Consider the following 15,536-nt stretch of genomic DNA (forward strand, 5'->3'; position numbering starts at 1 on the left):
GAATGAATTTCTAGACACCTATCAGTTTGCAATTTTTATCTTTTTCCATACAGTAGCACCGTCCATTTTGAGACCAGTGTTCTAATGTTGGAAGTCTGTTTGAAAAATATGTGTAACTTTGTTCCAGAGGAGCTGGTGGGTCCGTGCACGGACCCCGGTGGATCATTAATTGATGTGTAGCAATAGTGTTTACGTGTACGTATTCCCAGAACATAACATGAGTGCAAATTACAAATTGCAGACATTCATAAGCTACAGAACTGATTTCATTACATGTATCCAAAGCCACAATGCAAGTGGCTCGTGGTGATGACGTAGCGGGAGTCAAGTGGCGTCTTGTTTCATCCCTTCACTTTTAAAACAGAGGGCCAAGGCGAAGGGGAGGATGAAGGGGTAAGAGGAAGCGGACGGGCTACAGCATAAAGCCATCACAGAACCATCTTGCTTGAGGTTTTTCTTTGCAGCTTGCATGTCTCTCTCTTCTTGACCGTTACCTTGTGGGTGGTGAAGACAAGACGTGTTTTGTTTAACGCCTCTTCAGCAAACTGCGAACCATTATCACTCACCACCTCGTCTGGAATGCCAAACCTTGCCAAGACACATTTCAGTTTCTGCATGAACTGCTCGGTCATGGTTGGTGGCAGGTGCAGTGTTTTAGTGAATCGTGAGTTGTAATCTGAAATCACCAACCACTGTTGGTGTTCCTGCTCTCAAAGGTCCAGTGCAACTCTTTTCCAGGGCCGTTATGGGAGCGGTGTAGAGATGAGAGGATTTGGGGGGGGAGGGTGTTCTTTTCAGCTCACAACACAACTGGCTTGAAGTCACTGGCTCATTCAGCTCTGCAGAAAGTTAGAACCACCAAACTGATGAACTTCATATCTCTGCAGGCTCAGTTCAGGCTCTGGTGTCCTTCATGGATTTTCAGACAAATCTCCCCTCTCATTGAACGCCTTGCCACGGTAATCCTGTTGCCTCTTCGGACAAGTCCATTGGGCTCTGGTTTCTCTGAGACATCAGCCTTAACATTTATGGGAACTTTGCTTGTGTGTTTGGACCATCCTCTGTTTTTCACTTCCACTACAGTTAGCAGTTCAGGGTTGGTTCTCTGGCCTCCCTCATTTCCTCCATCTTGTTTTCTGAGGCTGGAATCCACCACGCTGCGAGCATAATACACCACTGAGTTAAATCTCATGATCCTCATGAAAAGGTGCCGAGACGTTATCCAGGCTGCGGCTGCTGATGAGAAGGACAAGTGGCTTGTGGTCTTTTACAAGCTGAACTGCTCCAGTCCGTTACGGTACCTATCAAACTGAGAGCTTCCCTTTCAGTTTGGGTGCAGCGGGTCAGCCAGGTCTGGAACGGTACGCCACGGGTTTCCATTGTTCTCCATGTAGCTGAAGTGGCCTTTTCCCCCACTGTGAAATTTCAACACTGTGGGACAAATGAAGGAAATGGAATCTCACTTCTGCACAAAAAAAAAAAACAAAAAAACACAGTAACAACTCAAATAGCAACAGTAAAGGACCGTCACTTCGAAAATGTTATATTACCGTTGTAAATACACTGAATTTGCATAAATAAGGAAACAGTACATAACTCAATTTTTAGTGAACAGTGGTCTCCCAGCCGGGTGCTGAATCACTGCCTGCAGACTGCTTCAGGTGAAGCTACACCCTGGAAGACGTTCACAAGGTCCGTCCGAATGGACTACAGGGCGACGCCTCGCTGGACCACCGTAAGCCCATCAGAACCACTCCATGGAAGAGAACCGAGAACCAGACTTCATGGATGTAGGTCCTGCTCCAGTAAATGAGGACGCTGTCAGAGAAACAGGACGACTCAAAACAGCACACAGATAGACAGAGAAGTGCAAAAACAGACATCATTCCACCCTGGTCATCATGCACGGGTCCAGAAGTCACGGGAAGCCAAAAAAGGACAACAAAAGTTCACCAAACAAGAATGTTAGAGAGAAAGAAAAGTCCTCTCTGTACCTGCTGGATGGTGGGGGATCTGGAAAACCTCTCTGCATTATCAGAGTTAAAACACTGCAACGGATAAGGATAAGACTGATAGGTTTCCAACCTGAGAACCAGATCCAACAAACAAGACAGACCTACCGGGCACAGAAACCAGCCTGCCAGAACAAGAGACTAGGCTCTACATTAAAAGTTAAAATGTTAAATAGATGTCGATGCTGTCAGAAAAGAAAAGAAAACCAGTCAGACTGTTGGTTTGTCAGTCGGCCCTGGCATTGGGAGTTACTGTTACCATTATGAAGACGTTACCTTTAATTGACAGAGGGTTCAGATTGTGTTTAGTCACGTGTAGATGTTGAGACAGTTCTGGTGTTGGGCCACCAGTGGGCGCTGTTGGGAACCTTGAGGAAATGTTTCACGACAAAGTAAAAAACACAACTCTGTCTCATTGTGACGAGATGTTGACCCTTTTATCATTAAATGCCCATCTGTGGAAAGGTTATTCACGCATAGAAACTAAATGTAATAAATTTAAAGGTGTAATACAGGATTTTCTCGAAAAGACGAAGCCAAACGTCTGTTACTCACTTTTTGAACAACGCCATGCTCCAGACCATCCGCCCGACTCTCCTGCTTCTCCCAGGAAACGCGGAAGCGTGCGAGCGCGATCTCCTCATCTCCGGACGTGCACGGCTCTGTTTAGTTTCTGCGATCGGCCTCGCTCAGACATAAAGCTTGTTTTCCGAAACAGTTACAGTTTCATTATGTCAGACTCGCCATCGGTAAGTACTAGCTCAGAAGCTCACGGCTACATAAACACTCTGAATGCGCAAAAGGAAGAAGCTGATTGGGCGCAAGCACATGGAACCGCCTTACGAAACCAGCTCGTCAGAATGATTGACAAACAGACCCACCAGTTATTTAGGTGATCCACCCGGAAATCAAAATCCTGTATTATACCTTTAAGAGAAAATGTTCATATTGTACATATTCAACAGTTTAAGAAGAATTCTATTCAGATGTCAACTTTTCCTGAAAACTCAAGGTCTCCTGATGACTGAGGCCTCCAGGCAGCTTTGTCACATAATGTGGCCATAACATTTCACATTGAGTTTTCATACTTTTTTTTGCTGGGGCATGTTTTGAAAATTAAATGTTATTTTCTTTTTTCATTTGAATTCAGTCAATCCAGTCATTACTGAAGGTAACTGATCACTTTAAGTAATTTTATTTAATTATTAATTTGAGTACTGAGTTGTCATTTACTGATTAATAATTACAGATCATTAACTGTGAATCACTAATTAATTCAATTACAGTGTAATAAATTGTTTAATGTGAGACACGAGTAATTTATGAAAAATCAAGTATTAATTGGACTAAATCATTATTTATTCAACAATAATGTCAGAAAATCAGTCGTTTCAGAATGAGTAAATCACAGAGCAATTTAATCATTAAATCACTGATTAATGAGGTGCTATTGATCAATCAACAATGCCACAAATGAATGAAGGCTAAATTACAGAAAATGCACTGTAAGAAATGTAGAATTGTAAATTAAATACATTTGTGATTTATTAATTAATATTTCTGGAGCACCATATTGAAATCAAGGCTGATAACCAAACTGCAGTCTCAAAAGGGGGAAATAATTTAAATTTGTTGTCAATCATCAGGATAAAGAGCTGTAAGAAGCGTGAGAACAGCGAAGAGCTGCTACAATCACAAACCTGTCAAAAATACACTGACAATCATCATGAAACGTCCAGTTCAAATAATGAGCCTATAAAAACTGGTACATATGTAGGAGGAGGTCCTGGGCAGTGGGAGCTTCAGCACAGCGAGCCTCTGTCGAAAAAAGCCCACCAACACCTTGGTGGCTTTAAAGGTCATTCAGGACCAGAAGTCGATCGCAGACTCAAAGGACGAGGTTCTGAACAAGACCAGTCTCCCACATTTCACTTGAAGAGCATAAATCCTGAAACCGTGTGTCTGCCATGAGACCGTCTGTGACTCCAGGCGGTGTCTGAACCTGATGAGCGGTCTCGGCTCTCAGCGATTCAGCATGGTCCAGTGTGGGGGGGGGGGGGGGGGGGGGGGGGGGGGTCCATCATGGCTGGAGCTCCAGAGGCTGGACGTCACTCTGCTGCAGGTGACGGAGGACCATTCCTTCAGCCTGATGGAGATCCGTCCCGTCGTCAAACAGGCTCCACTTCCTCTTCCACTTCCATTTGGAGGCTGCTTGGATCTCTGGTTCAGTCTCAGTTCTCTGAAATGTTCGGGACGTGTCGTTGGCTTCCAGTGTTCTGGTCCTGGTTCCAGCTGGCCCAGGCTCTCTATTTCCTGAAGGCCATCGGCCTCGTGCACGCAGACCTCAAGCCGGACAACGTGATGATCGTCAGTCCAGCTCAATCCCCATTTCGAGTCAGGCTGATCGATTTCGGGTTGGCTCATGACGATCCTCACACACGGACCGGACAGGAACTCGGGACTCTCTGGTACACGTAAGAAACCAAACTGCTGTGCAGACGTGGAGCAGCTGTGTCGGTTTGTCGGTCCAGTCATTGACTGCAGTGTGTTTTGTCCTCGGATCTCCAGAAATGCTGCTCAGAGGACCCTTCATCGACGCCATCGACATCTGGGCTCTGGGCTGCAGCATGGCCGAGCTGCTGATGGGAAGACCCTGTTTCCAACAGAGACACAGGCTGACATGGTCAGTGTTGCATTCAATATTTCAGTATTTTTTCCTCGTTGACTCAGAGTTGTTGAAGCTCTTTGATATTCAGTCAATGTTCACTGATTTCTAGAATTTATAAAGAATATATCTTGAAATCAGAACTTCTACTGTTTTTTTTCACAGTTTAATTAAACACTGTGTTTTCTCCACAGCTGAAATTCATCACTTTAGTCTGTGGTAAAATCCCAGACATGGTGATAAACCTGGGATACCACGCCAAAAAGTATTTCAAGATGGCAGCGTCACCTGAGATGACCAGAACCTGGTGTCTGAAGGTAAGATCCTGGTTTGAACAGTGTTGGATCAGAGCAAATAGCTTCTTAACTTCCACATGTGGACGAAACGAAAAATTTCCTCTCTTCAGTCGACCAGTGAGCCCAGGAGTGATCCGGACTGCACCATGCACTCGGTCAACGTCTGACCGATCTGCTGGAGATGAGTCGAAACATCTGTCTTTATGACTTGAAGATGGGAGTTGATTTCTTTTCTGACTTCTCTTTGTTCTCTTCTGTACCTGCAAGTTTCCATTAAGGGCCAATCCCAATTCTACCCCTTACCCCTACCCCTTACCCCTACCCCTATGATATGCGTGTTCACGAGGCTTCAGGGCTATCCCAATTCTACTTTTTGAATAGGGGTAGGGAAAAGGGGAAGGGCTATTTCACCCCTTTCAGAGCAGTCTGCATCGATGCTCCCTATTCTCTATAGGGGTAGGCGGAGTTTCTCATTGGCCAGAAAAAAACAACATGGCGCCCACCACGGAGTCGCACAAATGTAAGCTTGCTTTCTGTATACTATTTAAAAAGCTATAAAAAGTGCATTTACTTCACTGAATTTATAGATATACTAGCGTGACAGTGTCCCAGTCATGGATTAACGTTTAAGCGCTGCGTAGCACCGTTTCCAATCGTAAATTTGTAACTTCTGAAGAGCACTAATTGCTGTATTAACATCATCTTTTATCACGTTTTTAACGTAATATGTTTGACACAGGGACCCCCGATGAAACCCGACTTCTGATTCAGTTTAGAGGTGAAAATGAAGAAAAGTTTTTGAAATCAAAATACAGCGCCAAAACACATTGGGAGTAAATTAAATTATTCGTCTAAGCTATAATATGTTAGTAATAAAACGTGTTTATATAAACATATATGTATTACTTTAGGAAATTCATAAAAGAAAATGGCTTGGAAGGGGAAGTTACAGCCCAGCAAGCTTCAAAAAAGTGGGAGAACCTCAAAAATAAATATAAGGTAAATGATAATACCATTATTAAAAAATAAAAGTAATTTCTAATGTAATTTCTATCATTTTTAATATCCATAATTTTTTGTTGTTATAGGAGCGCGGCGGGGCTTAAAGGGCCAAGGGGGATCCCAATTCATAGTGCTGCAAAGACAGCCCCAGCCCTCAGCCCTATTCTAAAAGGGGTAGGAGAGTGATAGGGGTAGGGCCAAGGGCTGAGGGGGAGGGGAAAGGGGTAGAATTGGGATTGGCCCTAAAGGTGCCTTAAGGAGTTTGCACGTTTTATGCGAAACAGCGCCCCCTGCAGGCCTTGGGCGTAATGCAGCTTAGTGAAAAACTCACGTGCACGGAAGAGGGGGACTCCGTCTTCGCTCTTTTAGTAGCGCTCAAGTAAGATTTAAGTTTCTTTTACCTGGTGGAGTCTGTGTGGAGCTGTGGCAGTGCTAGAAGCCAGTCTGTTCTGACTTTCTGGAAGATCCTGCTCAGTTGTTGCTCACTAAGCATCTGGCGGAGTAATGGCGGACAAAACGAAACCTAACCAGCCGGAGCGAGCATTACGTCATTCCTTTCAAATTCTCCCCAAAAAAATGCTGGTGCCGGACCGGCACTGCAACTTTCAAGTGACAATTTAGCGCTGTTAGAGGTACTGGTAATGAATATGTCAGGGCACATTCTACACGTCATAAAAAATGTGTAACATATTTATGGTGGAAAATAAGTATTTTTAAGGTTGTAAAACTCCTTAATGCACCATTAAACACTCCAGCAGAAGACGTCCCGGCTGAAGACAGAGACCGGGCCAGCTTCGTCGAGCTGCTGACGGAGATGCTGAGCGTCGATCACCTCCACCGCATCGCCCCATCTGACGTCCCTCAGCCTCATGGACGGCAGCTGTCACAGCTCAGTGTCTCTCAGGTGTTTGCTGCTCCATCGTCCTGCAGCCAGACCAAGTGGTTCAACTCCATGACTGACTGTCTTCCAGTGTCCAGCGGTCCCAGCAGCTGATGAGCGTCTGTCCCCGCCGGCCTGCTGACGAGGAGGACGATGCTGCTCCTTCCCCTCCAGCAGCAGCAGCAGGGAGCAGCTTTGAGACGCTGACTGTTGGTCGTCTTGTTTCTGAAGCTCTTCATCACAGAGCGAGGGAGAGACGCTCTGCTGGTCACACCACGGCCCTCCAGGGAAAGAGAGGAAGATCAGCCGTGGTGACGACGGGAGGGACAGCAGCTCCGGTGAGACCGCCGACAGTTTGATCAGTTCCATGTTTCAGCTGCTTTGTTTCCAACACTAACATCAGCTTGTTTTCCAGAAGACTGAGAAGCTGTGGAGCACAGTCCAGAGGGCCAGTGGAGGAAGAGGAGGAGGGAACCAGAGGAGCCAGAGACAGGCTGGGTACTCTGGGTAAGGCCGCTGGGAGGCTCCCCTCCTCATACAGGGGTACAGGGATGCCTCGAGTCATCCAAGTGCCCAAAAGATTTTACATTGCACCACAAGTGATCTGAAAATACAAAGCAAACAAAATGAATGAAGAATGTTGTACATCAATCTCCGTCTAGAGTCCGTCTCAGGGCTGACTTCTTCGTTTGATTAGAACAGACCCGTTTCTCACAGATAACGCCAATACTGAGTCCTACTGGCGGAGATGAGTATCGCACCAAAATTGCTGAAAGTGGGTGAGTAGTGACACCAGGCTTTTAATTGCATTAATAACCAAAAATAAAAGAGTGTGTGTGTGTGTGTGTGTGTGTGTGTGTGTGGGGGGGGGGGGGGGGGGGGGGGGGGGGCGACTAATTCTGGACATTAAATGAACTATATGAGTGTCCAGGGTGCCACACCCCTCCCTACTTACAAAAAGGACAAAAAAATACTGATATACTACCTGATGGTCTTGAGACGCTTGCAGCTCCTTCTCTCCTCTCACACCCTGCAGCTCCAGTTCATCATCTCTTGCCTGCCGGTTTCCCACCACTTGTTCAGAGTCTCAACAGTTGGAGCATCAACCTCCCTTCCCTGGTTGTGATGGCGTGCAAAACATCCACCACCTTCATCCTCACTCTCCATGTCTGTATCCTGACGTTGTGACTGTTGCTGGGTTGTACATTTGTTTTGTTTCAGTGCTCTTTTACTTCTGTTCTGCTGTTTTCTCTCTGTTTCTGTCACAGGTACGCTGTCACATGGAAGCAGCAGATTTCACTGTGCTGTGCGGCTTCTACCACCTCTTTCCAGTTTGATTTCATACACAGGGATTTCTGGACTTTCTTGACTCTCCACCGAAATGCCAAATCTCAACAGTTTGGAACTTAAGGTCCAGCTCTAAATGTAAAAGCATGTTTTTTGTGCAACAGCTAAAACATTTTGTCACTGTATGTATTTTACTACATTATTTGTGGCTTTGTTTTAACTCCTAACACTTTTTATTTGCATGTAAAATCACATAACTTCACACTGTCAAACTATTCCTGCATTTTATTGGTGTTCTTTTCCATTACAGTTTCATGGACATGATCAGCTGATGCTTCACAGCCACGGTCCAGTATCCCACAAGTGGACCAAAAGTCCCGATCAGCTGGGGTTCGTGCTCCATATAACGATGTTTAGGTAGCAGTGTCACATGGGGAAAGAGCTCTTGATATTTGTGTTTGTGCTCAGGTGTTTTGCCTTCGAGATAATATCTGCCATGCCTTTTCACCATCAGACACCAAATGCCCAATCATGAATGGGAGTAGTCTCTGCAGGGCCCAGTTGATTCCACAAAGCTTGTGTTTCCCAGAGGACAGCAGCCCTTGAAATTATCCACACATGAACTTAACAAAACTCAACTCATCACCTGACAGAAAAAATGTTTTCCTGGGAGAGTGAACCATCCTGATATGTGTGAGCACCAGCTGCCCTGCTCTGCTGTATGGTTTTCAATACCTTATCCACAGCATCTATCCTATCTAAGAGCTCACATCTCCTTCTGGCACTCAACCGTCCATTTAGCTTGATCCGGGAGACCACGGCTTCAGAAACTACTGTGAGATGTGAAAAAGCCGTTACCCGAGAATGTTATACTTTGAAAAATACATTGTTGTGATTTATTATTTGGTTTTCTCTTCATGACATCCTGGGAAATTTGTTGGAAAAAGAAAGCCTCTCTGTTCTCCAGCAGGTGAAATGGTTCGGTGTTCATTCAGAGGCTCATCACTCGGCGTCAAAGTGAAAAACAATCACATCTCCGGCTGCAACAGTGAAGACAAGACGCAGTTCTTCATACATCAGCCATAAAATGGATTTATTTCACCAGAGGTCCAAACATACTTCTGTGTTGATCCAGGATGCATAGAAGATGTCAGTGTATCAGAGGAACTCAGCTCCCGCTACTCCAGACCAGTGTCTACAATCCGTTCGCTCTCCTGCTCGACCGCTGGGCTCTAAAACAAAGCTAACTTCATCAAAACGCCTCGAACTGCAACAAGTCAAACATCAGTGGAGGAGAGAGAGAGAGAAAAAAAGAGGAGGGGAGAAGGCAGCTTGAGAAAGGAGCTCTGGCTGGATCTGAGCTGAGGAGGAGAGGAAGGCTACTCCTCCTCCTCCTCCTCCTCTTCCTCCACAGGGAGCAGAGAGAGGAGCGCAGGCTGGACGACGCCTCCTGCTGGAGGCAGCGTCTCAGAGGGTTAATGGAACGGGAGGAGCGGGACTGCATGGGAACTGACTCGGTGATCCTCCGAACTCAACGCTGGATCACCGGGGGGAGGGGGGAGGGGGGGGGGGAGCAGAGGGTTACGTTTCACTTTAGAAAAGCAAAATAAATCAGAAATTAGAAGTTCATACATAAGTCCATGATTTCTCCCCCCTCAGAAGGGGCGGCGGGTTTCAGAGGGCCGCTGGGCCACGACCAGCCGGGAGGGAGGGGGCGGGGCGGGCGAGGGGGGGCGGGGCGGGGCGGCCTCACTTTAGCCGCTGGACGATGACGGCGTTGAGGAGGTTGGCCTGCTGCAGCGTCTGGCTCTCGTCCGACAGCTCCTTGTTGGGGAAGGTGGTCATGAGGACGAACTCCCGGGCGGCGAAGGCGGGCCGGGCCGCCACCACGAACTGCCGCAGGTCCGACACCCTGGGGGGGGGGGGGGGGGGGCAGAGCACTTCCTGTCAGTCTAACGCCTCACAGCTACCCAAACTACCTTAATTTACCAACACGTCACGTTATCACACTATCACAGTGTGTGTGTGTGTGTGTGTGTGTGTGTGTGTGTGTTCAGGACCCACGTGTGGCTGTGGTTGAACTTCTGCACCAGCCTGCCGCCGTCGGCCAGCCGGATCTGGATGTTGGTGACGGGCTGCGAGGTGTTGAGGCTGACGGCGGCGCTGGCCTGCGCCTCGCTGGCGGCCTGGTCCTGCTGGGACATGGCCGGACCCGACACCAGCTCCGGGGTGGCGCTGCGGGGAAGACCGCCAGAGCGCCTGAGTCAACCGAGCCGTCTCCACACCGAATCAACAACAACATCGAAGCTCTCCAAAACTCTGAAAGGCTTTTCAAATTAAAAGCTTTCCTGAAACTGACTAAAGGACACTTCGCTCAAAGCTCAGGCAAACAGACCAAAGGAGAGAGAAAGTGAAAGTCACGATGAGCGTCAGAAGTGAAACTGTCTTCAGATTTACTGTCCGAGTCTGAGGGATCAGACCTGTTCCTGTTCCTGCTGGACCTGTAGGACCTCAGATCAGTCTGGGCTCCGTGTGGCTCCAGACTCGCCTCCACCGAGTCACTGGACTAATATTTGGTGAGAGGTGGTTTGATTCGGCTTCAACACTTCTCTGTTTTCCAGTGGATTAAACTGGACTTCATGGGAACAGAAGGTAACGGTGATAAATCCAGAGCCGAGTTTCTGATGACTCCTTCCAGACCGGAACCAGACTGGAACCAGACCGGACCGGAGGAGCCAGAGTGACCCCGCCCCGCTGAGACCCGTCAGAGCTCTCATCCAGACCGAGGCTGACTCCAGCCTGTGGAGAACCGGTCCAGCCGGTTCAGCGTCGGCTGTCAGACCGGCGCGGCGGCGCCCGCCTCACCTGCCCAGCTTCTGCCCCTCCCCTTCGAAGGCCTTGAAGGCCAGCTTGGGCTTGGTGAAGTCCTCGTCCCGGTGGTCCTCCATGTCCAGGTTGACCTGGCCTCCGTGAGACTGCTGCCTCAGCTCCAGGGGAATCTCCCTGTGGGGGGGGGGGGCAGATGAGTTCAACCCTTCAGAGTCTGAGGCGGCGGCGGCGGCGATGAACCCAGTGTTTCCACTCACCCCCGTCTGATGGCCTCCAAGAAGTTGGCGTTTCCAGGATCGTTGTAGTTTCTCAGCTCGCCGTCGTCCAGGCTGAAGCCCGTCTTCCACAGCTTGAGCACCACGTGGACCTGACACACACACACACACACCCCGGTTGTCAGAACCTCATGGTGCTGCTGTGGAGGACACGGAGGCCCGTCCTGGCGGGGGACTCACGTCCTGCTGGCTGTTGGAGGCTTTCCTCTCTCCGGCCACGTAGGTGGACTCCTCCTCCGGCGCGGCGCCGAGCCGGTAGCCTCCTCCGACGAAGGCCTGGGAGACCACAGGAGGAGTGAAGCCGCCGCTCCGAACACCGCGGGGGGCCGCTGAGGACCCGGAGCCGCCCGCCTTACCTGAGCTCTGCTGGGCTCCCCGGGGCCCCGCCCGCTCCGGTCCAAAGGCACGGCTCCGTGTTCTTTGGCCCCTTTGAACAGATCCTCCACCACCTCGTTGGAGCTCTTCTTCTTCGGAGGCCCGACGATCTGCTGGCCGCTGCGCTCCGATCCGCCCGCGAAGAACCTGAGAGGAGGGAGAGGCCAGGGCGTCACGACGGACAGATTCATTCAGACGGGAGGACAGAGGAGGACAGAGGAGGACGGGAAGATCAGGATCAGGCTTCTGCAGGGGCTCAGTGGAAACTCAACAGGAGGTTCTGCTGCAGTTATTTCTGTTCTGTTTAAAGCTCCAGATGAAGGGAAGCTCAGAGTCCAGATTCAGGCTGAAGATCCAGTGGAAGCTGATGACTTTAAGCGTTTGTCCCGGTGCTTTATCTACTATGAAATACATGTTGAGTGGTCTCTGCTTATTGGATGAAGGTGGTGTTGGACCCCTCCCGGGAACAGCAGCTGCCTCTGTTCGTCTGAAACTCTGAGAAGTTAGAAAATGGTCCATATTCTGCAGAATATGTACCGCTGTCCTCCAGCCATCAGGCATGAAAAAGAACCGGAAAGCTTCCAACTCATCAGCTCCGAGGACAAAATGTTCACTTAATAAAAGCAAAGAGGCTCAAAATGTTCTGTCCATCGACTCCCAAAGGACAGAACATCTTCACATGGGGTCAATTACTTAGTAAAGATATAAAATGGAAGGTATTCAAAAGGTGATTTTAAGAGTTTAATGGTTTAGAACAGTAGACACAACAAAGGACAAGTCAGTAAAAAAGAAGGGACAGAAAGTAAAGATGGTGGATTTTCATTATTTGTTGGGGTAAAATATCTGGAGTGACGCAGAGACGGAGTGAGTTTTGTCTGGTTCCGTCCTCCGTCCTCTCGGGTTAATCCGTGTCTAGTTTGGCTGTTGGTGGGAAAGTGAGCGTGTGTCTGTGTTAACTCGCTGTTCTGCCTTCAAACGCTGATGTGAGGATTACCTCCAGCCCCCTGCGGCCCGCAAGGATGAAGCAGCTTCGAGGATGGATGATAACTTTGCATTATGTAGCCGATTAACTGCTGTGTTTCCCGATGCAACCAACACTTTACATCCTTCGTGTTCTGAGTCTCATTCCATTTGATGGCAGCACAGCCACAAGCCTCCTGCTGCCACAGCTCCTCAGGGGTGAACAAAAAGACAACAATGGGAATCCAGTGTTTACCTTTGCCCTTCCTCTTCGTCGCTGTCATCCTCGGCCTCGTGCATCAGGTCTCTGAAGGAGGTCACTCTGGGCTGACTGCTGGAGATTTATTACCAAACCAAACGGCACAAAGAAGCAAAAAACACAATATTGACTCAGGCGCTGGACTTTGCACTCATGAGTTTAAAATATGCGATGAACCAAAGCGGGGCTGACCTGGGCCCTGCCGGCCGGGACACCGAGGAGCCGCCCTCCGGCTGGGGGAGCGTCACGATGTCGTCATCCACGCCGTCCTCAAAGAAACTGGCGAGTGCGAGCTGAGCGGACATGAACAGGAATGTGAGCGATGGAGCAAAGCTTCAGAGAAACTGCAGCAATGTCACTGCCAGTGTGAGCCGCTGACGGTTTCCTGACTGTCAACACAAACACTGTTCAAAGGCAGAGAGAAACCCATAAACATGGGAGATGTGGGACCAGAAGACTGTATTCAGACCGTTTTGACAGTTCTAGCTGCTCTGTATATTCAGTGCTACCCAAATTGACACTATTCATTGCACTGCCTGACAAAGTGTTATAATCTCATTTATGTAATAAAGAGCAGCATTGTGAGGTGATCAGCTCCACAAGATGTGTTCCCCATGATCAGATATATCTAGAGAGTAAACCATCTGAGTTGATATCTAAACACTTTCTATCAGGACTAACTGCTCTGGCACGACACCAGCCCTGACCAGAGTTCAACTGTTGTTATTGTTTCCAGTAACAGTAAAGCTTAACCAGAAGAAAAGCGTCACTTTGTGTGAGTGACAGATTTAGATGTCTCTGTGTCCAAGTGTTGAAGCTGATGTTTCTGAGCAGTATGTTGTACAGACTGAGAATCTGCTCTTTATCCAAACCCAAACTGTCAGGACAATAAACCCAACCCTGTACCGTGTAATCCCTTTAAAACACGGACACTGTGCCGTTTGGGCTTTGTTTTCCCGTCCAGCCACTCAGAGACGATTTGCTTTCCAGAATAACGCTGTTATAATCCGGAGATACGAGCTCCGTGCTAATGCTAACCAGCACGGCTCAGTGGATCCCGGTTGTAGCTCAGCTAACAGACCCTCTCCCCGGGGCGGGACGCCGGAGCTTCGCCCTCCGGCCCGGTCCGTGAGCCGCTGGCCCGGCCGCTCTGCTGTCGGTGACAGAAAGCCTCCGGGCCATTGTCAAAGAGTGACTTGCACATTTACCGGCATCCCGAGCTAGCGTTAGCCCGGCCGGCTAACCCGGCTGCACACGGCGGGGAGCCGCGGGAGGCTTTATCTCCGCCGCTGCCCGCCGCTCCGCGACTCCCCGGCGGGGAGGAGCCGGTCGGAAGCCGTACCTGTAAATTCCACCCGGCGGACTCCAGGAAGAAGCGGGCCCGGTCCTCGTCCACATCGGTAACAGCGACGAACTCCCTCACGGACTCCTCTTGACTCGCCATTTTCACTCGTTCCCCTCTATAAGCGCCCGTTTCCACCTGCGGAAACAAATCCCAGTAACAAGGGTTCCGGACTAATATGTATTACACACCGGGAGCAGAGCGATACCATCTCACTAACTGCTGTTAAAATAAATAATAAAATACCATCCGTGTTGCTTAATTCACGTGTGTAAAGACTGTGCACTTTTTCAAAAAACAAAACAATTTCAACAATGCACAAAGAGCACTTTTGATCACCACTGAGCTGCAGGTTGTTGTCCAGCAGAGGGCAGTATAGACCACTTTACACCGGAGGCTTTGGAAGACCCCGTCCTGGTTTAGATCCCTCCGCACTGCAGGACACCTGAATCAAATGTTTCCCAGAACTCCTCAGAAAGCTCCAGAAGAAGACAGTCACTGCAATCAGGTGTGCTACAGGAGCTAAAGCATCCAGGACAGGCTCCTCCGGGACCAGGACCAGACAATCCTGCATTTTAAACATCTAAACCATCCACTACCTCATGTAATAATAGTATAATAATGTTCACAGTTTGCTCATCAATACAGGTGGGTCTATGTATTAAATAAATAAATAAACTCATATAAACCTACACAATGCATTCTCTATTTTAGTTTCACAGAAAGAATGTAGTTCTTGTTCTTTTTGACGGTGTTTGATACTCTGAATGCACTGTAAAAAAAGTTTGTAAAAAATACAGTAAAAAACTGTCAAACAGCAACAGCAAACCACCGTCAATTCCAAAATTGTGTATCACCGTAGTAAATACACTGAATTTCTGTAAATCAAGATACAGTGCATAACTGTAATTTTCCAATATATAAAAGACAGACAATCTTACTGTGATCTTTTCAAAGAATTGTAAAGTTTATGAGGAAATATCATGAAGACAAAAGTGGATAATAAGTCTATAATCTGCAGTATTATTCAGGATAAATCACGGATTCCACAGATGTGTACGTTTAAATTTACAGGAGAAAACCGTTAATCATTCAGCATGTTATGCACCAGTGACAGTCAAATGGCCAGTGATGGGCAAGCTACTTGGAAAATGTAGCAAGTTAAGCTACAAGTTAATCTTGATAAAATATAGCTTCACTACAGCTAAAGCTAACCCAGAGAAATGTAGCAAGTTAAGCTACAAGCTACAGTGCAGAAGTAGCTAGCTACAGTCCCACTACTTTTTTTTTTTTTTTACAACCGTTAATTAGCCTTATAAAGTACAGGCAATTTCCGCCCGAAATTTCTACTGAA

The 15,536-nt window shown here is 48.0% G+C and overlaps 1 protein-coding gene across 2 annotated transcripts; it reads right to left on the bottom strand.

Moving 5' to 3' along the window:
• Positions 1-9,207: 9,207 nt before the first annotated feature.
• On the bottom strand, positions 9,208-14,313 carry nsfl1c (NSFL1 (p97) cofactor (p47)). 2 transcript variants are annotated; one of them, XM_030119114.1, is made up of 9 exons: positions 14,183-14,313; positions 13,033-13,133; positions 12,838-12,912; positions 11,603-11,768; positions 11,427-11,522; positions 11,229-11,338; positions 11,008-11,145; positions 10,207-10,377; positions 9,208-10,054 (listed from the first exon to the last, which is right to left on the bottom strand). In XM_030119114.1, the coding sequence occupies exons 1-9, from the start codon at positions 14,282-14,284 to the stop codon at positions 9,892-9,894; spliced, it is 1,122 nt and encodes a 373-aa protein (XP_029974974.1). In that variant the 5' UTR covers positions 14,285-14,313; the 3' UTR covers positions 9,208-9,891. The 2 variants fall into 2 exon arrangements, with proteins under 2 accessions (XP_029974974.1, XP_029974972.1); XM_030119112.1 differs by having other exon boundaries at positions 12,838-12,915.
• Positions 14,314-15,536: the final 1,223 nt, after the last annotated feature.

This window comes from Salarias fasciatus, chromosome 20 (assembly GCF_902148845.1).
Source record: "Salarias fasciatus chromosome 20, fSalaFa1.1, whole genome shotgun sequence".
In the NCBI taxonomy this organism is placed as follows: domain Eukaryota; kingdom Metazoa; phylum Chordata; class Actinopteri; order Blenniiformes; family Blenniidae; genus Salarias; species Salarias fasciatus.

Excerpts from the sequence above, each read along its gene's own strand:
- nsfl1c (XM_030119112.1), bottom strand. The coding sequence starts at position 14,284 with ATGGCGAGTCAAGAGGAGTCCGTGAGGGAGTTCGTCGCTGTTACCGAT. Across the intron at positions 13,134-14,182 it reads CCGCCGGGTGGAATTTACAG|CTCGCACTCGCCAGTTTCTT; the intron begins GTACGGCTTCCG and ends ATGTCCGCTCAG. Across the intron at positions 11,523-11,602 it reads GGGAGCCCAGCAGAGCTCAG|GCCTTCGTCGGAGGAGGCTA; the intron begins GTAAGGCGGGCG and ends GTGGTCTCCCAG.